This window comes from Hemicordylus capensis, chromosome 15 (assembly GCF_027244095.1).
Source record: "Hemicordylus capensis ecotype Gifberg chromosome 15, rHemCap1.1.pri, whole genome shotgun sequence".
NCBI lineage: Eukaryota > Metazoa > Chordata > Lepidosauria > Squamata > Cordylidae > Hemicordylus > Hemicordylus capensis.
In genome coordinates this window covers 4,037,208-4,063,161 of record NC_069671.1, presented here as the reverse complement: position 1 = coordinate 4,063,161, position 25,954 = coordinate 4,037,208, and the positions used below count along the sequence as shown (strand labels likewise).

Sequence of the window (25,954 nt, the reverse complement as noted above, 5' to 3'; positions counted from 1 at the left end):
CTTTTGAAAATCCTTCCATCCCAAGCTTCAGATTCATGACATACAGTGTGAAATGATTAGCTGGTGATCCCCCCCCCCCCAGTTCCAGATTCGCTCGTTTCCATTCAAATCTTGTGTTGCCAGGGGTGAGTGACCCCACATTGGCTAGGGGAAGGGTCAAAGAAGGGACAAGGGTAGGGGAGTTCGAAGGAGGCATTTTCAAATCTACTTAAGGGGGCAGCCAGTCACCATTCTAACTTTCTGCTTTGTGGGAGGAGAGAGAGAGAGATTGTGTGTATGTGTGTGTGTGTGTGTGTGTGAGAGAGAGAGAGAGAGAGAGAGAGAGAGAGCTAGCTAGAGGAGATTTGCTTTGCCTTGCCTGCCTTCCTGCTGCCTGGAGTGGTTTATCTGCTTTTTGTTCCTGCTTTCCTGACTGAGGAAAAGAGAAGAGAATTTATTTTCATCCCCTTCCTGCTGTTGAGAGAATAACTGACAGCGCCTGCTGTCTGTGCGAATTGATTTCGGTACGAAACAATTTGTACCCGAATCTACCTCTTTCCAGAGATTTGTGGACAAAAAAAATCACCCCTGTGCTAGCTGGCCAGATTCGGACCCAAAACAAACCGGGGGTGGTTCGATTCGGGTACAAATCGAATGGAAAAATATCGATTCGTGCACATCCCTAATGCCCATCAGGGCACTGATAGCCCTGCCCTCAGTGAATTTGTCTATTAGTTCCTCTCACTTTGCTAAAGCCTCCATTGAAAAAGTGGCTCTTTGGCCAGTTAGCTGGTGAGTCAGAGCTTAGATATTCAGAGGGTATAGGTACTTTTATTCAACGCTCTCCCCCCCCTCCCCTCCCCACATGTTTAGGGTGCAGATCCATCTTCAACAATGTTCTTTTTCTAGTAATTCAAGAACGCTAATGAATTCAAATCACAAGCAATTTAATCTATCCAAATCACATTTAACCAGATCCGATTTCATGCAGATGCAGGAATTTGATTAAGCTGATCTCAGAGGTTTGTTAATGGGGCGGGGGAGTCTGTTTCATTGGATCCAAAAAATACAATTAATTTCATGCTGAATGTGAAAAAGAATAACAAGAAAGATGCAGGCAGGAGCTCTCTAGCTCCTGTTGGAGTCGTCTTTTCTGGTACCCAGAATTTCAGGCCGGAGCTTCCATCTCAAGCTGTGTTTACTGCAGTTGGGAACATAGGAAGCTGCCTCAACTCTACTGAGTCAGACCCTTGGTCCCTCTAATTCAGTACTGTCTACACTGACTGGCAGTGGCTCTCCAAGGTTTCAAGCAGGGGTCTCTTCCAGCCCTATCTTGGAGATGCCAGGGAGGGAACTTGGGAGCTTCTCCATGCCAGTGGACAGATACTCTTCCATGGAGCGATGGCCTCATCCCTTAAGGGGAATATCTCACAGCACTCATATGCTGTCACCCATCCAAATGCAAACCAAGGCAGAGCCTGCTTAGCAAAGTGGACAAATTCATGCTCGCTACCAAAGGGCTAGCTCTCTTCCCCAAATACAAAATAGTTTTTTCCCCTCCCCTGTACATGTTAATGTCAGTGGAGCAACTTGGAAATATTTCGCCTTGATGTGTTCTGTTGGTTTAATTACTTTGCTAACTGGATGTTTGAAGAATTTGGCTATTAACGAAGCCCATAATCCCATTTGGGTAGTCTGTTAAGGATTTAAACAATCAAATTAAGTAAATTCATCCTTCAACCTCATTAAAGGAATAATCCAGGCAGACAACTTGCCTCTGTGTTAGAATCAACAGATGCTTCATAGCAGCTGACGGGGTTAGGGGTTGGGGAGTTGGGGTACAGGTGGCAGATTCACTTACCCAGACTAAGGGGCAGTCTGGGTGCAATGAAGACAATTTAGATACAGGATACCCTGCATTTTTCTTCCTAATTAACAGCCCCGTTCTGCTGCATGAAAGGGTGCTTGTGTAGCGCTAATAGCAAAGGAGGTGAGTGCAATTTTGGGCTATGTCCCCAAGTCACGAGAAGCTTTTGTACTATTTCATTCTCACTGGCCCAGGCCTCATCTGGAGTACTCTATCCGATTTTGGGGTGCCTTTCTTTAAGCAGGATATATACAAATCAGAATGGATTCAGAGGAAGGCAATGGAGAGGCCATTGCTCTGGAAAGGTTAGGGACATAGGAACATAGGCAGCTGCCATATACTGAGTCAGACCATTGGTCCATCTAGCTCAGTATTGTCTTCACAGACTGGCAGCGGCTTCTCCAAGGTTGCAGGCAGGAATCTCTCTCAGCCCTATCTTGGAGATGCTGCCAGGGAGGGAACTTGGAACCTTCTGCTCTTCCCAGAGCGGCTCCATCCCCTCAGGGGAATACCTTACAGAGCTTAATTACAGAGCTTAATTACAGAGAGGGCATGTCCTCAACTCCTGCCTGTGGCCCATCTGGCCCATCTGGTGGGCCACTTTGCAAAACAGGATGCTGGACTAGATGGGCCTTGGGCCTGATCCAGCAGGGCTGTTCGGTTAAAAGAGCTAGATCTGTATAGCCCAGGGGTTCTCAGCCTTGGGTCCCTTGATGTTGGTGGACTTCAGCTCCCATAATCCACAGCCATAATGGCCAAATGTCATTGTGGTTGGGGATTATGGGAGTTGAAGTCCACCAGCATCTGGGGACCCAAGGCTGAGAATTCCCTGGTTTCGCCCACAGAAGAGGAGACTGGCAGGAGGGGAGGGTCATGATAGCACTCATCAAATCCTAAAGGGCTGCCAGTTAGAAAAAGGTCAACTCGTTTTTTGCTGCCCCAGAGGCCACATTGAGATCTAATTGGCTTAAGTTACAGGAGGGCAGATTTGGGTTGACCATTAATGGAAAGTGCCATTTGACAGTGGGATGAGTTACCTAGGAGTGCATGGGCTCTCCCTTGCTGGAAGCCTTCAAGAAGAGGCTGGGCAACCATCTGTTGGGGACACTGTAGCTCTGGATTTCCTGCCTCGAGCAAGGGATTGGACTAGATGACCTCCAAGGGACCCTCATAGGAACCTAGGAAGCTGCTGCATACTGAGTCAGAACATTGGTCTATCAACATTGGTCTATCTACACAGACTGGCAGCAGCTTCTCCAAGGTTGCAAGCAGGAATCTCTCTAAGCCCTATTTTGGAGATGCTGCCAGGGAGGGAACTTGGCACCTTCTGCTCTTCCCAGAGTGGCAGCTCCATCCCCTGAGGGGAATGTCTTCCAGTGCTCACACATCAAGTCTCCCATTCATATGCAACCAGGGCAAACCCTGCTTAGCTAAGGGGACAAGTCATGCTTGCTACCACAAGACCAGCTCTATGCCGAACCACCGGTTTGGTCAAATGGACTGGACCAGCTGGTCAGCTTGACCGAACCAATTTGGCACCACATGGTTCAGTTTGCATTCAATTCAAATTTGATCCGAACCACAATTTTGGGTTCGTGCAAAGACAGCACACTTTACCTTTAACTTACACCCCTATGCCAGGGCAACACTCAAGGCTCTTCCTTGCTGAATCCTGCCTCAGTTCTTTGCTCTGTCCATGGTGCTAAAATGTTTCCTCTCATCCTAGATTCCTGCATCAGTTCTCTGAATCCTTGCTGGATCTCCCATCAGTTATCTTCTGCTCTGTCTATGGTGCTTACGCCTTTCCTCCCATCCTCTATCCATGGTGCTGATATCCTTCCACCCATCCTAGATGCTTGTCCTGAACTGGTTGCTCACTGGTTGCTTCCAGGCTAGTGATAACTAAATCCACCATCTTCTGCAACCAAAGGTACTCCACACAGGACTTCATTCACCACTGGGCATTGGAACACCGATTGGATTTAGACTCAAAGAGGACAATCACTCTGTTGCTACCACATTAAAGTTGGTTGCATCCACCAATGACAGTGCTCACTGTAGTGTCACAGAGTGACCCAAGAGGAACTTATATTTTCTGCTACATGTAAAACACCCCTGGGATAAAGACAGTGGTGATATCCAGAGAAACACACACAGGACAAGTTATGCCTGCTACCACAATACCAGCTCTCCTCTCTTTCACTTATTTTTGCACAAGAGCACTATAGTGCAATCCTGCAAATTCCCATTTTTTAGTACAACTAAACTATCCCCTGGTACTAGCACAGCTTTGCTTATTATGAAAGCATCCCATTGCTTTGGATGTCAGCAGGTAACATTTTCTGCCGGCTATGCATGCTCTCAAAATAATCAACAGTAATACCAGTTGTACAGTAGCTTAATTAACAACTTTAATCAAGTGAATTGAATAAACCAGTCCTTATTCAAACATTTAAATCAAATTCAGTTCAATTCCACAAGAACTGGTCTTGTGGAAGCAAGCATGAATTGTCCACTTTGCTAAGCAGGATCTGCCCTGGTTTGCATTTGAATGGGAAACTACATGTGACCACTGTAAGATATTCCCCTTAGGGGATGAAGCCGCTCTGGGAAGAGCAGAAGGTTCCAAGTTCCCTCCCTGGCATCTCCAGGATAGGGCTGAAAGAGACTCCTGCCTACAACCTTGGAGAAGCCGCTGCCAGTCTGTGTAGATGATACCGAGCTAGATGGACCAGTGGTCTGACTCAGTATATGACAGCTTCCTAGGGTCTTGTGTTCCTATTTATGTAGAAGCTAGGGTCTTGTGTTCCTAATTTCAGTGCCATGCCACTGGAGATTCACCACTGTAGTAGGATGCCCAGAACCACAGCTACAGATATTAAAAAGTTGCCAGCATGACCCAGAATAAAACATCTGGCAAAACTGCAGTAGAGCAATCGAGCAGGGGAGGCAGCTTATCCAGACTTATGAGATGTCTTCTTTAATGAGGAGTGGGAGGAAAGAGTTGTTAATTACTGTTTTGTGTATTGAGGCCAGAGGAGCTCCCAACAACTTGCCAGGCCAAGAGTATAACACTGGGGTAGGGAGGGGCAGGAAATTTCACATAGCATTTAGGAAACTGGGGTGGGGATGATGAGGCTTTGGGGCATTAAATGTGGAATCATTACGGGATGCTCAGGAAAGTGGAAGTGAGGTGGTGAAGCCTGGTGTGTGGAAATCAGCAGGGCTGAATGCACATGTTCCAGGCTCTCAACATGAATTCCAGATTTGGTCATCAGAATGAGCTGCTTCTAGAAATTGATAGACTGCTTGATTTGCATTGCATCATCCAGAGATGTAGCACTGTAGATACCGACGCTAAAAGATAGGGGTTTTGAATCATAGAATTGGTCTTGTGATAAAGTAAAAGGGTGGGGCTCCTGGGAGATCTGTAAGGGTCAATGATGGTGTGTGTGAGTGAGGTAGTTAAGTGTCTTACCCGGAAAGTGCCACCACCACTCACCCACCCTGGCTTAGTCCATAGCGAAGTGTGCACTGTGACGTCTCCTTTAACAACCTGCCCGCATGGCAGCAGTGCAGTTCCAGCCTCCATGAACACACAGAGGCCATTTGGATGGCATCCACACATGAACAGAGGCCATTTGCATTGTCTCCGTGCATGCATGGATGCCATGCCTCCCCCCCGCCACTGCCCATTTGATGCTGAACTGGTCAGTTCAAGCCAGGCTTGGTTTGGTTCGATCACAAATCGAAATGCCTGACTTGGTTCATGATCGAGTCAACAAACCGGCCTGTTTCAAGATGAACCTGTTCAGCGTCAAACGGTTCATGCATACCCCTTCTCTAGCATGATTCAGGAGCCTGACTGAGTGATTCTTGAAGTTTTGGTTCCTGGATCATTGGCTGTTTCCCCTCTGGATTAAAATTCTGAACCAGCAAGCGAGAGCAAAGATTTTCCTTGCAATGGAAAGATAACCCCATTGATATTTTGCTTCCTGGTATCTACCCTCCACTTTTCTGTCAGTGGGAACTCAGAGAGGATTGTGCTTTCACTGCAATGCTGCTGACGTCAGCTGTGGTGTGGGTTATGTCAGAAAATCCCAGTCCATCCCGTCTCCCTCACTTGGGATGATGCCATTCCTTATGTATGGAGTCACACCACAGCGTATCTCCTCATTCCAATGTGCCAGCATTAGGTCTCCTCCACCTTTCCCCATCCAACCCTTCTAAATTCTCACAATAACTCTTTGAGGTTCAGATAAGGTGATGACCCCAAAGTCCCCTGCTTCAGCTGGGTCTCTCCAGCCTGGGTCCACACTCTAACCACTACACCACACTGGCTTTATAGCAAAGAGTGGTGGGTGCATAATATCTGGTGGCTTACTTTTCGAAACATGCTTCTGTCTCTTTCATGGGATAGTCATACACCCCAGCACACTGTTTGAGAATTGCTGGCCTACTAAATTCATTAATATTTATCTGTTTATGTATTGTTTATTCAATTTCTATACCGCTCTTCCAAAAATGGCTCAGGGCAGTTTACACAGAGAAATGAATAAGATGACTCCCTGTCCCCCAAAGGGCTCACAATCTAAAAAGAAACATAAGACACCAGCAAAAGTCACGGGAGGTCCTGTGCTGGGGGTGGAGAGGGCCAGTTGCTCTCCTTCTGCTAAATCAAGAGAATCACCACATTAAAAGGTGCCTCTTTGCCAAGTTAGCAGGAGATGACTGCAGGGTGTGTGTGTTAGGGCTCCAAACTCACCTCCTGGGGGAAATGTGAAAATAGTATTGTTCTGGTGCCAAGTTGTACATTCTGGGTGCCACTGGAAATTTGGAACTGTGTGTGAATTGTCTTGACGCCCCCATTGCCAGTTCTGTAGCAAGAAAAACAGGATGCCTGGAGACCACAGGGTGGTCGGGCTTGAAGTCACTGGTATCTGAGAACACATGATGGAAAGAGAATTTAACTGTTGGTCATGGGAGGGGAGCCACCTAATGGCACAGCAGGGAAGTAACTTGCCTAGGGAGCAAGAGGTCATCGGTTAACACCTCTATCAGGCAGCAGCAATATAGGAAGATGCTGAAAGGCGTCATCATCTCATACTGTATCTCATATTGCAGACCAGGACAGACTCCTGATTGGCAATTGGGAGAGTTCGTGCGTGCTACACACAGTAGCCACCTAATGGCGCAGTGGGGAAATGACTTGACTAGCAAGCCAGAGGCTGCCGGTTTGAATCCCCTGCTGGTATGTTCCTGAGGTTATGGAAAACACCTATAGCGGGCAGCAGCAATATAGGAAGATGCTGAAAGGCGTCATCTCATACTGCGTGGGAGGAGGCAATGGTGAACCCCTCCTGTATTCTACCAAAGACAACCACAGGGCTCTGTGGGCTCCAGGAGTTGGCACCGACTCACCAGGAGTCGACACCGATTCGATGGCGCAACTTTACTTTTACTTTAATGGGAGGGGAACTTCTGCAGGCAAAGCATGTATGTACTCTATCATTGAACTATGGCTCTCTCAGTATGAGCTATCTTCTACAGAGCCAGACCATTGGTTGATCTAGCCCAGTATAGATACTCCAATTGGCAATGGTTTCTCTTAATTTTTGTCTTTTAGCTGGATACGGGCCTGAACATGTGATCCTCTGTGGACGAGGCATGAAGTAGTGCAGTGACATGAGTGCTGGCCCAAAACTAGATTTTTGGTGCCTCCTCCCCCTGACACTGCCCCAACCTCCATCCCCTTGCCGCCTCCCTCCACAACCGCCTGCCCACCTCGCTCCCTCTGGTCTTGTCAGCACCAGCAATGATGAATGAAGTTACAGCCTAGTGAGATCATTAGCCCTCGTTGGCACTGGCAAGGAGACAGCATGTGAGCTGATGACATCACTGTGTCATTATGATGTCACCGAGTGGTGACATCATTAGCCCACGCACTGGTTCTATCTTGGCACTGGCAAAGGTGGAGGAAGAGAGGTAGGCAGGTGGCTGTGGACCTTGTGTCAGTTGTTGGAGGTGATCTTCCATAGGAAAAAATGTCTTACATCTCATTACAAAGACTCAAGTCCTGTGACAGGTGGTGGCCACCAAGCCCCATTGGGTGGCCTGTGTTCACTGCACATGATGAGCCAACGATACTTCTGCCTTCTGAAGACATGTGCTCTACCACTGAGCTATGGCTGCTTCCATTCCTCTCTATGATGATGGAAATAAGAACATAAGAACAGCCCTGCTGGATCAGAACCAACGCGGCCCATCTAGTCCAACATCCTGTTTCACACAGTGGCCTACCAGATGCCTCTGGGGAGCCCATAGGCAAGAGGGGAGGGCATGCCCTCTCTCCTGCTGTTGCTCCCCTAGGAACCTAGGAAGCTGCCATATACCGAGTCAGACCATAGGTCCATCTTGCTCTGGATTGACTACAGTGACTGGCAGCGGCTTCTCCAAGGTTGCAGGCAGGAGTCTCTCTCTCAGCCCTGTCTTGGAGATGCTGCCAGGGAGGGAACTTGGAACCTAGATGCTCTTCCCAGAGTGGCTCCATCCCCTGAGGGGAAGATCTTCCAGTGCGTATGAATGGGAGACTTCTAGTCTCCCATTCAGATGCAACCAGGGCAGACCCTGCTTAGCTAAGGGGACAAGTCATGCTTGCTACCACAAGACCAGCTCTATGCTTGCTATCGCAAGACCAATTCTATGATTCCAAACCCCTAGCTATTGATAGCCCTGTCCTCCATGAATTTGTCTAAACTCCGCTTAAAGCCATCTAAGCAACCTGGTTTTGTGCACACCCCTGCCATCTAGTCGGGCATCCTGTTTCACACAGTGGCTCATCAGATGCTTCTGGGAAGCCCACAGACAAGAGATGAGGGCATGCCCCCTCTCCTGCTGTTGCTCCCCTGCAACTGGGATTCAGAAGCATCTGAGGCTGGAGGTGGACCACAGCCACCAGACTAGTAGGCATTGATAGACCGATCTTCCATGAAATGGGAGTGTGGAAACTGAGGCCTCACTCCCCCTGCTGGTGAAGTATCACCGGAACAGGCCCTCAAAACTACAAGAAGTCAGGAGGGAGGGAGGGACTTCCCCCAATTAGAAAGATGGATTCAAAGCCTAGAAGGTCCACTGCAGAGAAAGGATGCCAGTCCCTCGGGCTGCATTCAAGTGTTCCGAAAAGCCTAAATGTGATGGGACAATCTCTTTAGCCTGCCATTGACCCTTGTGGGGAAACATGTCAGCTTCGATGCAGGAGTTAATCAATAAGGAGTTAAACGCTGGATGGACACTTATTCCTAGTCAGTATGGATTCATGTAAAGTACGACTGTCAGCTGCGCTTGCACATTTAGCCCTGGGAGAAGGTGCTGAGTTTAACAGGCAAAGCTCCTGGTGTTAATGATGCCACATCCTTCACTGAGACAGATTGTAAGGAAGAGACACATTCTGTAAAGGATTTGCTTCACATGCGGCAGGGTATGCTCTGAATGGATTAAAGGTGGGCAAATCCAATGGTTCACGTAGTCGCTTCGTTAGAGCTGATAGCTAGCAGATATTTCGTAAGGGAAGAGCCATTATAAAAATGGTTGATGTGACATGGAGGGCAAGTCATCCTTCTCCCTGTAAGGCAGAGGTACCCAGATGTTGATGGATTACGAGGCCCACCATCCTCTGCCACAGTGAGGCTCCCTCGTTGAATTGCCTCCCTCAGAATTCATTTCCAAAAAGAAAATTAGCACAGGCTAGTCAGTGAAGCTTTTCTCACACACAGCCAAGACCGGGTCGATGTGTCATAGGAACATAGGAAGTTCTCTGCTGTATACTGAGTCAGACCATAGGTTAGGGACATAGGACATAGGAAGTTGTCATATACTGAGTCAGACCATTGGTCCATCTAGCTCAGGGTTGTCTACACAGACTGACAGTGGCTTCTTCCAGGTTGCAGGCAGGAGTCTCTCTCAGCCCTATCTAGGAGATGCCACCAGGGAGGGAACTTGGAACCTAGATGCTCTTCCCAGAGCAGCTCCATCCCCTGAGGGGAATATCCTACAGTGCTCACACCTCAAGTCTCTCATTCATATGCAACCAGGGTTGACCCTCCTTAGCTAAGGGGGCTTTACTGGGAACAGCCTATATTCTGCGATGATATGACAGAGCCCCTGGTGGCGCAGTGGTAAAACTGCCGCCCTGTAACCAGAAGGTTACAAGTTCGATCCTGACCAGGGGCTCAAGGTTGACTCAGCCTTCCATCCTTCCGAGGTCGGTAAAATGAGTACCCAGAATGTTGGGGGCAATATGCTAAATCATTGTAAACCGCTTAGAGAGCTTCCAGCTATAGAGCGGTATATAAATGTAAGTGCTATTGCTATTGCTATATCTATAATAATAAGAACAATATTGATAATAAAATTCTGGCATCCCAGGTCCTTGGGAAGGACTCGAGTTCTGGATAAAACAAAGCAGTCAATAACGACTGTTTGACTGTGCAAACAAGAAATAATAATAATAAATAGGGAAAGCTGTGAAGGCTGACGGAAGACCAGGCATACGGAAAAACTCTGGTCACTTTCATCTGCAGCCCTTCTCCTTCCACACCATTAGCCAGAATTAACCTCCCGTTCAAGGCCAGCTTTCTCCTCCAGCAAGAAGAAACCAGCCAAAGGCCAAACAAGCTGGTGCCCACATGAAATGTAGCTGTCTGAGGCACCCACAGCTGCACCTGCTCTGGTGTTCAACAGGGAGTGTGGATGGATTTCACAGCCGCTGTGCCATGAGGGTACATTTCCTTCCACTTGGGGGGAAATGGAGGGTGTGTGTGAATTGCTGCAAAATCCCTAGCTCACAACCACAAACCATGTCAATAGGGTGGGCAGGCAGTTTATACGTTCAGCAGCCGGACATGAGAACAATTTTCGCGGACTGTACGTCTTAAGGCTGTGAGTGAAGGGGAGGGCATTATTAACACTTCCGTGTGAAAGAAACGTTCCTGCCAGGCAACATAGCAGGGACGAGGGATTAAACTGAATTCTTCTTTCTTGACATGCTCCTTTTCTGTTTGTAGGGAAGGATTGTTGGAAGGAAGGAAGGAGCATTTAATCTCCAACCCCTCCCACCAGCAATCTGAAATGGTGCAATCCAGGGAAAACCTTGAACCACTTGATCCTGTAGCATTTATGGAGTGCCAATGTCCCTAGAACAGAGATCTCCAAACTGTATCCTCAGATAGTGTTGGTCTACAATTCCCACCGTCCCACGAGGGTGGGAGGTCCTGCTGGGGGGATTTCTGTTTGCTCCCAGAACCATAGGGATGAGTTTGTTTTCCCTATGCCACTCCTTTATTGTTTCTGAAATTAGTTCTGTGCCACTTTCTTGTAGTGTCTTTTCAACACACAGTATTGTACCAGCAGGAACACAGGAAGCTGCCTTCTACCGAGTCTGACCATTGGGCCGCATTGGCAGCGGCTTCTCCAAGGTTGCAGGCAGGAGTCCCTCTCAGCCCTATCTTGGAGATGCTGCCAGGGAGGGAACTTGGAACCTTCTGCTCTTCCCAGAGCGGCTCCATCCCCTGAGAGGAATATCTTGCAGAGCTCACACATCAAGTCTCCCATTCATATGCAACCAGGGTTGACCCTGCTTAGCTAAGGGGACAAGTTATGCAGGCGACCACAAGACCAACTCTCCTCCCAGAGACCAGCTCTCCTCCCGCGGCTGCCAGACAATTTTTTAAAAAGGGGTTAAGAGAGTGCTCACTCCCTCATCCTTATTTTAAAGGGTGGCTAGTTAGGCAGGATTGATCTGATCCCCACAATTCACACGTGCATGCAAAACCACTTGGGCTCCCTTAGCCTGGTTTCGCACATGCGTGTGAATAGCCTCTTTGAGTCTATGGGATCGTAGGGGTTAGGTTCCCAGACTAAAAACCATCAACCCCAAATTCCCCCCCAAATGCAAAAATGGGTCAAATAAATTGCCCTACCATGCTCTGCAGTAGTCAGGAGTCCAAGGATGCTCCCCACAAGGGCAAAATGTCCCCCATATTTGGCTGAAAATCACAAGGATTCTTGGGCTTTTAAAAATTTATTCACACAATGGAGCCATAAAATGGTTCTCACACTCAAAATAGCACCCGGAAATGACCGCCGAGGTCATTTCTGGCCACTCCCAACCCACGGATACATGGAATTAACCCCAGTTTCACCAGATTGCTGTCTTGTTTGCCGAGGTACGGTGTGTGTTTCCCGACCTTGGATATGCAAAACCATAGATGGTGAGGTAAGCCTGTATCTTACAGTGCTCACAGGTGGTCTCTCATTCAAATGCAAACCAGGGTGGACCCTACTTAGCAAAGTGGACAATTCCTGCTTGCTACCATAAGACCAGCTCAACTCAGTAATACAGATGGGGGGGACCCAATGAACTGAAGGAGCAGAAAGTTGTACATGCATCCTTCGATATCATGCCTGGAATTAAGACAACAGGCCATACAAAAAGCAGCAGAAGACAAGAAACAATTTTTAAAAACCCACAGAAACATGCTAGAAAAGGAAGGGTTTGGTACGAGAAGGTGAGCAATGATAGAATTGTTTCTGAAGAGCATTGCAGTGCCTTGATGCCAACGCAGAAAAGGCCCTGCACCTTAAGCTGCATTATCTATATCTCCTCAGCCAGTGGAGGATCAGAAGCAAGGCCTACATAGATTAACTCAGAGGTCAGGCAGATTTGTAAGGGTGGAGATGTATCTGAAGATATTCTAGTCCTATAATAAACCAGAAGAACCACCTTCTCCCATATATACCAACCTCCATACTCCATTCACTATGCCCATCTCTATTCCAGGACCGGAATACAAGTAACTAAAGACCCATTAAAAAACTGGCCTGGATCAAGAAATGGGTTAACCCAAAATACCACATAGTTTGGCAACATTGTAATATGTAGACAATATGCCAGTGATGGACCATTGGAGTCCAACTCAATATAAAGCAGCTTCCTATGTTCCTTCTATCTTTTATTGCTTTTATATTCTTGTTTTATGGGGTTGTTTTGTTTTCTGCTGCTAGAAACCTGGAATATATTTAAAAAAAACCTGGGCAGAAAAGAAAAGTTAGAAAATAATAATTAACAAGTAGTAGTAGTAGTAATAATAATAATAATAATAATAATAATAATAATAATAATAATGGGACAATCCAATAGATTATAATAAAAAAGCAGCCTGGATGAAAGAGGTCAAAAAATGTAACCAACAAATGCAAGATCTAATAATAACACCAGAATTAATAAGTGAAAGAGCAAAGAAAATTAAAAATTGGACTGCACCAGGCAACGATGAACTGCATGGCTTTTGGCTTAAACACCTAACAAGCCTTCATAAACAATTATCAAAACAGTTCAATCACAGTTTGCAAGGAGGTGATATTGAACAATGGCTAACAACTGGGAAAACTCATCTCATCATGAAAGACCCAGCAAAAGGTGCAGTTCCAAGTAATTATAGTAATACTGGCTGCACAAGAACACGCACTAAGTACAAATGCAATAAGAGCAAAAGTAGAAAAGTCAACAACAAACAGCAAGTGCCGCCTTTGTAAAGAAGCAGATGAAAAAGTGGACCCACCTAATCAGCTGTTGTAAAAAGATCGCACAGACTGACTACAAACAAAGGCATGACAAGGTAGCAGGGATGATACACTGGAACATCTGCAAAAAATACAAGCTACCTGTAGCCAAAAATTGGTGGGACCATAAAATTGAAAAAGTTGAAGAAAATGAAGATGTAAAAATATTATGGGACTTCCAACTATAAACAGACAAACATCTGCCACACAATACACCAGATATAACTGTAGTCGAGAAGAAAGAAAAACAAGTTAAAATAATCGACATAGCAATACCAGGGGATAGCAGAATAGGAGAAAAAGAAATAGAAAAAACCACAAAATACAAAGATCTACAAATTGAAATTGAAAGGCTGTGGCAGAAGAAGACCAAAATAATCCCAGTGGTCTTTGGCGCCCTAGGTGCAATTCCACGACAACTTGAGTACCTCAACACCATAAGGGCCACAGAAATCACCATCAGCCAATTACAAAAAGCAACTTTACTGGGAACAGCCTATGTTCTGCGATGATATCTATAATAATAACAGCAACAACATTGACAATAAAATCCAGCCATCCCAGGTCCTTGGGAAGGACTTGATGTCTGGATAAAACAAACCAGTCAATAACACCTGTCTGACTGTGTAAATTATTATTATTATTATTATTATTATTATTATTAATTCCACACAATAGGAAACAAACCCCATTTGCAGTATGAGTACTTAAACTTGTGGTTCCAGTGTGGTGTCTAAGAGAGCCAGCGTGGTGTAGTGGTTAGAGTGCTGGACTAGGACTGGGGAGACCCGAGTTCAAATCCCCATTCAGCTTGCTGGGTGACTCTGGGCCAGTCACTTCTCTCTCAGCCTAACCTCCCTCACAGGGTTGTTGTGAGGGGAACTTAAGCATGTAGTACACCGCTCTGGGCTCCTTGGAGGAAGCGCGGGATATAAAATATATTTTTAAAAAGAATAAATAAAAATATACTTGCTGTGCATTTCCCACCCACGACAGTCTTTGAGGTGAAGTGGAGAATTGTGGGCTGCCACCATTTCAAAGGGGAGTGGAGTGCCTTTTATCCCTCCCTACAGAGACAAAGGCAAGGCACGGCTGTTTGCATCCGGAGAAGGATTTGAACTGCGTCGCGGCTGCTTTCTATCCAGACGGGAGAATTCTAATGATTATTGACCCTGCTCTGAAGGAAAGCTGCATTATCATATCTCCCAATCAATAGACTCAAGAGCCAAGTTGCAGGGGGAGCGGGGGGAGGAGCGGACCTCAGCAAATGACAGAAAATTGCATTTTTTGCTTTGGCCTCTTAGAAAGTTTGTGGAGCGTCTATTAGTGGTCCCCAGAGCCTTTTCCTTCTAATTGCTGTCTCTGACAATGCGATCGCACTGGGACCGGCAGAAAGGCGGATAATGGACCCACACTAATTGCTTCCCAGTTCTCTGAGTCATCCGACACTTTGGAGATGGCAAAGGAGAGGCACGGTCATTGGGGCTGGCTTTTAAGAATGCTCCGGAGGAACAGGCGTGTGCCATTCAAAGCCAGGCTCTCTGATGCCATCTCTTCGTCTTTAGGGCTGCGTAAGACCGGATGTTTTAATTAGGGCTGGGAGATGAAGCCGTAATGCTGGGAAGAGGAAGAGGAAGAGGAAGAGTGTTGGGACACATTTTGAAGGAAACCAGCTGCATCTTAAGGCTTCCTGCCCAATCACACAAAGCCAAAAGCTATATTCATAATTTCTGCATTCCCCGGTCCAGCACTTCTTTGAAAAGCCAAGGAGATTATTCATCCTTTCAATTACATATCCATGTGTGTGTGTAGATCTACCTACCTCCCCTATGTGGAGATTTAACTTCAGTCAGGGAGGGGGGCAGGACATTCGATCCTAAAGATCAGTTATCTTCACTATTTTTCAAGCGGGGTTGGGGCAGTTACAGTGGTTCAATCCGTATCATTTCAAGGGGGATTCTGTGGGAAACAATGGCATCCACCGGTGGGTTCAGAAATTTCCCAGAATTCCTCCCCCCTTCATGAAAAATGGGGGTCAAAATTTCAGATCTGGATTATTCACATCTTTGGGGGATGCCAAGTCACTCAAGAGCCACCATCTGGGACAGTTATCCACACTATTTTTCAAGCAGGGGGTTAGTTTGGCAAAGGAAGGAAGGAAGGAAGGAAGGAAGGAAGCAAGGAAGCAAGGAAGCAAGGAAGCAAGGAAGGAAGGAACCCTTCGGTATGGGAGCCATTTCCCAATGTATTGATCTCTGCACAGTTCTGCTCTTTTTTCGGTGTTGGGAGGCCCCTTAAGAGAGACTGAGGCGGAGGTGCAGATAAAATGGAGCAGATGGGTTCAAAGAACCCAAGGCCTCCCAGCTCCTGAGGGCCCCCCAGCTCCACCCCTCCCTATTTTCTTAATTATTTCCCTTACTCTGAGGGGCCACTGGGGAGAGGGCAAACATGGAACCCCTCTCCCCTAGCTATGCCCCTGGATGGAGGCTTCCCTTGTGGGGAAAGCCCTGAGAAGGGCTATGCTTCTCAGCAATCTATGCAGGCCTTCCAAGATGATGTAGGGGTTCACAAGGCCTCCATTTCCCTTGAAGGAGTGTGCCCTCTCCTCAGTGCTGGGGCAATGCATACTGCATGGTGGCAATGGTCATCTCTGCATGGTGCCGGGGGAACTGTGCAGAATAGTCAGCCTTAGCCGAAGCTTCACACAAGCCTGATAAACAGTCAGGGGCCACACTTAGGGCTGATGGGGCCCACCACTGGCCACCAGGCCTTACAGTGAGGAACACTGCGGAAGACGGACAACCCTAGCGACCCTTGCTAACAATTTTTTAGGAAGAGATCACTGAGCGGGAAAAGTAGGAACTGTTTAGCCAGGGACAGCTGCTCGAAAATAAGGACCATCTCTTATAAATGAGACCAGCCGGCATATGTGCATGATAGTCAATTAGTTGGTTAATTAGTTAATTATGCATCCTTGCTTTGCCACCATCAGGTAGAGGTGTGCACAAAATGGGTATTCCCAGTTCAGTTTGAATCTGAACCAGTTTTGATCCAAACCATCTCGGTATTGCCCCCCCCCCAGAACCGGACCTCCAGTTCGGTTCAGATTCGAACCTGTTCGGGCCCGGTTCGAAGCACCTTCAATGCATTCCAAAGTGTTAGAAATTGTTACTCAGTGGCTGTAGCGGGCAGCTGCTCCCCCGACACCCGCCGGCCTCTCCCCAGGTTCCAGGGCCTGATTATTGCCAGTTTGAGCCACCTTCAGCCCATTTCAGGCCTCTTCGTGTGCATGGAGGCCATTTGTTTGACCTCCACGCATGCGCATTGGCCATTTATGTGACCCGGAACCACCCCTACCATCAGGTCCCCAAAGTAGCCTTCATTAGTTGAATGGTAGTTAGTGGATGGTTATGGTCAGATCATACCGAAACTGCTTCCTCCTTTCGTGGCTCCCTTCTAAAATTACAAATGTGGGTGTGGACATTTCTGGGATTTTCAGGGGTGGAGTAAATTTTGGGGAGAGAGGTGAAACTCATAAGCCTGTCCAATTATCTGGGTGGAAAGAGAACCTCTTGAGTGGGAGAGAGGAGAGGAGAGCAAGCCAGAGACCAGCTAGGAAGTGGTCTCTGCCCACTCAACCTCTTCAGGGAGAAGACCTTCCATCCAGGTCTATGGGAGGGGAGCTGGTCTTGTGGTAGCAAGCATGAATTGTTCCCTTTGCTAAGCAGGGTCTGCTTCAGTTTACCTTTGGTTGGGAAACTATATATGCACTGTAAGATCTCCCCATTAGGGGACTGGCCACAACTCAATGTTAGAGCATCTGTTTTGCATGCAGAAGATCCCATATTCCCTCCCTGGCAGCATCTCCAGATAGGGCTGAAAGCGACTCCTGCCTGCAAACTTGGAGAAGCCGCTGCCAGTCTGGGTAGACAATACTGAGCTAGATAGACCAATGGTCTGACTCGGTAGAAGCCAGCTCCCTGTGTTCCTATGACTGCTTCCTCTGTTCTTCCTACATTCCTGTGGTGCTCCCCCAAGAACTGGCACCTTAGGCAGTCACCTAGGTCTGCCTAGTCAACAGGCTGGCCCTGGATGCACACATTCATTGCGCAGGCGCCTTATTAGATCGGGCTGAGAGAGATTCCTGCCTGCAACCTCAGAGGAGCCGCTGCCATTCTGTGAAGACAATACTGAGTTAGATCGGCCAGTGGTCTGACTCAGTATATGGCAGCTTGCTATGTTTCTAGTCAGCCAATGGGTATAAGGAACAACAGTGAGCAACAGGTGATGAAGCAGAGGACCCAAGGAAGAACTGTAGCTGATTTCCCATTCTGCCCAGTCTCTAGCCCAGCTGTCGTTGAACAACACTCCCCAAAAAATTGTGGCTGGGGATGATGGGAGTTTTGTTCAACAATGGCTAGAAGACCAAGTTTGCCCACCCCTGACACAGCCGGAGTCACTGGGCTCCAAAATCACGTCTTCCTTCCCTTTCATTCCATCTCCAGTGTGTTTTTAATAGTTCTCTCTCCTCCGCTCGTGTCTGCTCCCCTTTTCGGGGAGGGAAGCTTGCTGGTCAGAACGATCCCATAATGGCTTTAATTTCCCAAGAGACACCTCCCATGTTGCCAGCAGGAGACTCAATGCCCTGTCTGTTATTGTGCACCATACAATGAGCTGTGATGTGTCAGAACATGGCAGGCCAGCAAGCACACGTCACCAGCCCGCTCCCAACTGTGCAGAAGCTAATAATATCAGGTGCGGATTAGCCTTGCATGCCAGCCAGGTGTCGGTTCTCCCCAGAGATCTGATGCGGAGCTGGGTAGGAAGCCCCTCTCTCCCTCCCTCCCTCTCCCCCCTTCTTGCTCTCTCTCCGATTCTAGGCTGTATTAACAATACAGAGTGAGTTATGATGACAAGACGTAGTGTCGGTTTTGGTTCCCAGCATTTGATTATATGAAAGACAGAATCTTCCTCTGCGTTATCGGTCCCCGGGTGGAATTCTCATTGCCCCAATAAAACATTCAAGCCATATCTATATTATTGACAGAGCAAATGATAGAACGTATTGATTGAGATTTACAACCCACGGTCTGCTTGGCGAAAGGCAACAATCTTTCCCTAATACAGCAGCTTTATGTGAAAGATGGAAAGTCAGGGCGGGATAGAGGGTGGAATATGGACTGGGAACAGGGCTGTCGCTCAGGGCATTTGCTTGGCAATGCGAAGATCTCGGGTTCCTGCTCTGGCATCTCATAAGAGCATAAGAACAGCCCTGCTGGATAAGGCCCGAGAAGGCCCATCTAGTCCAGCATCCTGTTTCGCACAGTGTCCCACCAGATGCCGCTGGAAGCCACAGGCAGGAGTTGAGCACATGCCCTCTCTCCTGCTGTTACTCCCCCGCAACTGTTACTCAGAGGCATCATGCCTTTGAGGCTGGAGGTGGCCCACAGCTCTCCGACCAGTAGCCATTGATAGACCTCTCCTCCATGAAGTTATCCAAACCCTTCTTAAAGCCATCCAGATTGTTGGCTGTCACCACATCTTGTGGTGGAGAATTTCACAAGTGGATTATGCGCTGTGTGAAAAAGTACTTCTGGGAGGGCTAGGAACTACCGGCCTGAAACCCCGTCAGTGTAGATCAGGGACACCCCCAAACTTGTTCAGACTACAAGTCCCTTCAACTCAAGTCACAAGGGCTGGAGGATGATGGTGGTGATGAGAAATGATGGGAGTTGTAGTCCAACAGCATCTGGGAACCCAAGGTTGGAAACACCTGCTTTACCCTGAGGGGTAAATCCTTCCCCAAGAAAGGAGAGCTGGTCTTGTGGTAGCAAGCATGGATTGTCCCCTTTGCTAAGCAGGGTCTGCCCTGCGTTTGAATGGGAGACTACATGTGTGAGCACTGTAAGATATTCCTCTTAGGGCAGTGGTTCCCAATCTGGGAGCCTCCAGATGTTGCTGAACATCATGCATGAGGCAAGGCACCAAACATGGCTCGAGCATGGGAAGTGGGGAGTTCGCTCCCCCGGAGCCCAAGCCATGGGGCTTTGGTGGCCCTTTTCATTGGAGGCCCAGGTTCTTTGAACCCTTTCGCACAATGGTGGCTACGCCCCTCCTGGCATACTTGTGTTTCCTGGATTTGTTGGCCCAAACAGAGGTTCTGGTTGTCTGTTGCTATTAGGGAAGGAGCTTTTTAACCCCCACCCCATATGGTCCTGTGAAAGGCCCTATAGTGATGTTTCAGTTCTGTTGTGCCAGGTGTGAGGCCTACCTTGCCCTGGAGTGGCCTGAGTCTCCAGATGCCTCTCCAGTGCGTCCAGTTCTGTGTCATTGCCTTACCCAACCTGGCACTCTGAACTTGACGATCAAGCTGCTACTTTGCATTAAAGTGTAATGAGGCCTTAAAATGCACCAAGAACATCTCGTGCTTCTCAAAGATGACAGTCTTTCCCTTGCAGAAAACAAAAACAAAAACCCACAAACAAAAACAGAAGGAAAGGGATCCTGGTGGCTTTGGCTTCCCCAGCAGATGGGAAGGTTGCTGGACAACTTCCAAAAATGTTGAAGCCAAAGACCAGACAGCCCTAGTGGATCAGTCTTCCCTCTAACAGGGATTCCCAGATGTTGTTGAATATAGCGCCCAGAATCCCCAGCTTGTATTGGTGTGAAACATTCTGAACTGGGTTGGGATTGCATCCCTAATTCCAAATTTGCCCCCATCTCTACCTGAGCATGTTGTAATGCCAAGGATGATTAACTGGGACTGGGTGATCCAAACTGAAGCCACAGATTAATTGGGGCCCATCGCTGATAACACAGGAATAGCAAACCTCTGCTTATTGAATCACACTTGGATCCAACTTTTCCTCTCTAATGAGTTAGGTGTCATGATGCCTAACAGAGCCAGAGGAGGGGGGGGAGTTAAGGGACTGAATCTTTGACTGCAAGACATTCACAGTAGGCTGCCATCATCCACTTTATTTTGATTGATTGGTTGATTGATTAATTAAGTGCCCTCAAGTTGGCATTGACTCTTAGCGACCACCCACTTTATTTTAATGTGGGACAAGCCACTCTTTCCACATAAGATTCCTGGGGGAGGTTAAAGTGGCAACACGCTCCCCAAAAAGGCTAAGCAGTCCTAGGCTTTCAAAGGCCTGTGACTAAGACAGACCGAGAATGAAGAGTAGCACACTTCAGCAGCAAGGATTTATTATTAGATTAAAAGATGGTATGCAATAAGAACAACTGTCTTTTCATAAAACAGTTTGTGAGAGGGAGTTTTCATTAAACCAGGCATTGGGCAACTCAGATTCCAAGCAATACAGAAAAGAAAAATATATATAAGTTCCCTGACGCATCTAACTGAACTGGTGCTTATTACTACAGCCTTCCCAAATCCTTAGCAGCTCAGCCTGCTGCATCCTCAGGGCCCTCCTGGGTCAGACTGAACCAGCTGAACAAAGCTTTCTCTTTTCCACTAGGTGACTGAGCCAAAAAAACACTGCCCAGTCCTCTGGATTGGTCCCTTGGATTTGAAATTTCCGGGTCCCCTCCCCACTTTTTAGGAAAGGTCCACCCTCCCAACAGTTGCTCAGTGTTGGATCCCCAGAATGTTATTGGGCTTCAACTTCCATAATCCCCCCAAAAAGGCCACTGAGGCTGGGGATTATGGGGGTTGAAGCCCAATAACGTCTGGGGACCCAACGCTGAGAACCCTTGTGAGGCCTAGTCCTCCCTCAAAGCCTTCCCATCACCACACGAGGTGAAGGCAACAGTGTTCATGAGGTCGCCCTATTTCTGCCTCTCACAACTCCACAAGCTAGGATAAGATGAGAGATGTCTCACATTGCGTAAATACATAAATATCAAATCAGACCATCTCGCCTAGTCTTGCCCACTCTGTCAACAACTCTTCAGGGTCTCAAGCAAGGGTCTTTCCCTGGTCTCTGAGATCCTTTAACTGGAGATACCCAGGATCGAACCTGGAGGACTCTGAGCAAGTACTTTACCATTGAGCGATAGGCCTTTCCTTGACCATTCCAAGGTTACCCAGTTTACTTAAATGGCTCATAGGTGATATAGTAAGCTGGTTTATGCCACATCAGACCCATGGTCCATCTAGCTCAGAGATGCCGTCAGGAAGGGGACTTGGAACCTTCTGCATGCAAAGCAGGTGCTCTAGGGAATGTACTAAAATGTCCTGATCTCTTCCAATTGGAACCACCTTATGGTGTAACGGGGAAGTAATTTGCCTAGGGAGCAAGAGGTTGCTGGTTTGAATTCCCACTGGTGTGTTTACTGACCTGGCTGGAACCAGCTGGCATGTGGGTATGCCTCCTCTGTGGCTGGGAGGGCAGCGGGGGTCACAAAGGAGTGGCAGGGTGCTTTGGAGTTTGCCACCTTCAAGCTCATTTCACCACTGGGCCTGGGGATGAGATGGCGGACAGAATGGGAGGCCTGGATTCCAACGGCACATCGGCCAGGCCAGCTGAAGAGACACCCAGCAGCAAGGGCAACAGAGTGAAATGATTTCCTCCCCTGAAGCTCTGAGACTGTGTGTGAAACTGTCAGTAAACCAAGACTTTGGCACGCTGCTTCTGAAAGACTGCCCACCCCTGTTGTAGGAACATCCATATGGGTTTTTTTTGGGAAATGATGTTTTAATGTTCAGGCTGAAGCCCAGAGTCTCAACGTGCATTTCTGCTGGTGAAGTTCTAAAACTTTGTTGATTTGGAGAGGGTGGCTCCTGTGTATTTCCTGTATACATGTTTGAATGGAAATAGGACTTCATTGGGAATACGACCGAGCAGTCTATGCAGGCTGGAGCAGCTTTCTTGGTGTCGTTTTTAACTAACCTGTTTTTTTGTGCATGGTGTGCAAAACGAAAGCCATCGCAGCGACCGTGGTGCACGGGTTGGACATGAGCCAACAGTGTGATGCAGCGGCTTACAAGCCAAATGCAACCCAGGGCGGCATTCACAGAATCCCAGTGTCCAGATCACAAGAACTAATTGTTCCACTCTGCAGGGCTCCCTCCTGACAGTGACATTATTGGGCTTGTGCAGGGGTGCAACCATGGGGGGTGGGGGGCAAGATTAATTTCCAGGAAATTACTAAAATTAAAATTATTAAAATATGAATGAAAGTGAGGGGGGAGAGGAATGAGGGATGGTGTCAGTGGGCTCTGGCCTGGGGGGCAGCAAGGTAGGTGGGGGGGCATTTGATCCACTGCTGCTGGTCAGTGGGACAGGTCAAGAGCTCTTCATGGCTGCTGCTGTTGCCACAGGGCATTCCTTCCTGGGGGCCCAGCAAAAGAGTCCCTGCTGGCCAGATCCGGCCCCCAGGCCTTATTTATGCAAGCCTGGGTTAGTGGATTGGAATCCAACTTTGGGGTCACGCACAGGCCTAATTTTTACTGGCTGTTGTGCCGTTAACACCTCTTGCAGATGTGTGGTTTAGACTAATAGAACTGGCGGTTGCAAAGACGTGGCTAACCATCTAATTTACGTCTTGTCCTCTTCTTCTCTTTGGCTGCGCTTTAGGAAGCAGACTGCTGATTTTGGTGCTTTGCTTGAACTTCCCGTCAGAAGCAGATTCCTGCCCTGGGGCGTGTGTATGTTACAGCGAACCCAAGATCACCATCAGCTGCCAGCAGCAAGGACTTGGAGCCATCCCCACCGAGATCCCTGTCCAGACTCAACGCATCTTCTTGCACAACAACAAGGTCACCTTGATCAGGTCTACCAGCTTCACCTCCTGCCGCAATATGTCCATCCTCTGGATCCATTCTAATAACATTAGCTTCATTGAACCAGGGGCATTCTATGGGCTTCACAAGTTAGAGGAGCTGGACCTCAGCGACAACACGAACCTGAGGTCTATCAACCCTTCCACCTTCCAGGGCCTCATCCACCTTCACACTCTGCACCTTGACCGTTGTGGGCTGCTGGAACTCTCCACGGGGCTCTTCCGGGGGCTGTTCTCCTTGCAGTATCTCTACCTGCAGGATAACAACCTGCAGAACCTCCTGGATGACACCTTTGTGGATCTTGCTAACCTCACCTACTTGTTTTTGCATGGGAACAAAATTAAGAGTTTGTCGGAAAGTGTCTTTCGGGGGTTGATCAACCTTGATAGGTTGCTCTTGCACCAGAACCGGGTTAGCGTGATCCACCATCGGGCGTTCCATGACCTTGGAAAAGTGATGACCTTGTATCTTTTTAATAATAACCTGACGGTGCTCACGGGAGAAACGATGGCCCCCTTGGTATCCCTCCAGTATCTCCGTTTGAACGGCAACCAGTGGGTGTGTGACTGCCAAGCTCGGTCACTCTGGGATTGGTTTAAACAATTTAAAGGCTCCTCCTCGGAACTGGAGTGCCATCTGCCCGCTCACCTGGCTGGGAGGGACCTCAAGAAGCTGCAGAGCGCTGACCTGGAGGGCTGCGTTGACTCGTTCAACCAGATCCGAACGAGCGTGTTTAGCACAAAGACCCGATCGGGCAAGTTGCCAACGGCCGACCCACCCCTAAATCCCCCCGACAGCTCGCGGAAATGCTGCCAGCCGGAAATAGAGAAGTCTTTTATTTATGAAGCCAAAGGCAAGGCGGCTCCCTCATCACACAGCAGCCGGGCTTCTCCCAACAATCCTCTCAAGGATAAGGAGAATATGGCCAAAACCAAGTACCAAGTCGAGACGGACCCTTCCAAAAACGGCAGCAACAAGCAGATCAATGACTCGCCGTTTGGGACTTTCCCCAGTGTGGTGGACCCTCCCTTGACCAACTTTAAGCCTGAATTCCTGGGCCCCATTGAACCTTCCACAGTCCCCACCAAAAAGAGGCAGGGGTGCTCTAAAAAGAACAAATCAAGGTCACAATGCCGGGTCGCCCAACAACCCCAAAGCTCCACATCACAGCTAATCCCAAGCTTATTGATCTCCCCCTTGGTGTGGGGTCTCTTTTGGTTCTGTTAGAAACAACTCGTTTTATTTTCTTGGAGGAATGAGTCTCTAATCCCAGGATATGGGTTTAAAAATAAAGCCACCTCTACAAAATGTTGCAAATGAGAAGAAAGTGAGCTATATCCAGAGAAAGCTTTCTTACATAAAAAGTTAACTGGATGCCTTTATTAAAAAAAAACGAAAAACACACCCAAAAACTACAAACAAAATGTTGTACATAATTTATTTGTTCTTCCTGAAATCTGTGTGTTCAGTCTTCTGGTCCTTGGAACTGCCCGTCCCCACAATAGGCTTTTGGTCAAAGCAGATGCTTAAAAAAAAAAAAAGACATTAAAAACCCATCCCAAAATAAAACGGAAAAAATAAAGGTGCAAAAGCAAAAATGATACGCCTTTAACGATGTTTTTTAACACATGTTCTTTGTAATCTGAACCCATTCCCAAACAATGCCTCAAGTTCCCCCATCTGCAGAGGTGACACTTCAGTGCTGTTTCTATCCCTTCGGTTTCCGAATCTTGAAGTTTAATAGTCTTGGGTTTTCGATCCTGCCATGTTTACGGGAGGGGGCATTTGTTCAAGAATGCTCCCTTGTCATTCATTCGAGACTGCAGTATATATATAAATATATACATATATAAATAGATATGCATTTTATTTTACTTGTGTACAAGTTCAACGAGAAAAGAGATATAAAATAAAGATTTCTTTTTTTTCCCCTCATGGTGTCATCACCTCCACACACAAGCGGACACACGCATATGGGTTCTGCAGACTTCTTTTCTTAACACTTGCAGCGTTCACCTGGCGTTCATTATTAGTTGGAAGGCAAGCTATGAATAAGCCATGCAATGCACCATTACGCAGTCTTTAATTGGCATCAACACAGGGTTCCCTCGCACGAAACCCACTATGCTAATGGTGTGGCTGCTTTCCCCTGCTGCCCTGCCATCTCCCAAGCAAGCATCATGCATATTTTAGGCCTCCCAGAATAGCAGAGGAATCGTTAAGTGAGGCCCTGAAACAAGAAGAGAGTCAGTCTGCCCCGCAAGGGTCATTGGGGAGGGGAAGATGAGCTGAGGTGGAGGGCTCTGAAGAATGATAGAAGACTGGTCGGAGGGTTCATACAGAGTACAGGTGGACCTCATAACGCACAGATCCAGCATCTGTTTTCATAGAAACATAGGCAGCTGCCATATACTGAGTCGGACCATAGGTCCATCTAGCTCAGTGCTGTCTACACAGACTGGCAGCGGCTTCTCCAAGGTTGCAGGCAGGAATCTCTCTCAGCCCGATCTTGGAGATGCTACCAGGGAGGGATCTTGGAACCTAGATGCTCTTCCCAGAGCAGCTCCATCCCCTGAGGAGAATCTCTTGCAGGGCCCACACAAGGAGTCTCCCATTCATATGCAACCAGGGTGGACCCTGCTTAGCTAAGGGGACAAGTCATGCTGGCTACCACAAGACCAGGTCTCCTCTCCTTTTGTGTATCTGCAGTTGGGTAATTGGCACCTGACCTCGGCAAA

At 47.7% G+C, this 25,954-nt stretch overlaps 1 protein-coding gene across 1 annotated transcript in view; it reads left to right on the top strand.

Moving 5' to 3' along the window:
* RTN4R (reticulon 4 receptor) overlaps positions 1-25,146 on the top strand; it is a 130,368-nt gene extending 105,222 nt beyond the window's left edge. The window contains exon 2 of the mRNA XM_053280483.1: positions 23,011-25,146. Coding sequence (XP_053136458.1) covers positions 23,011-24,443 — 1,433 coding nt within the window. The 3' untranslated portion in view covers positions 24,444-25,146. The remainder of the gene's footprint in view (positions 1-23,010) is intronic.
* Positions 25,147-25,954: the final 808 nt, after the last annotated feature.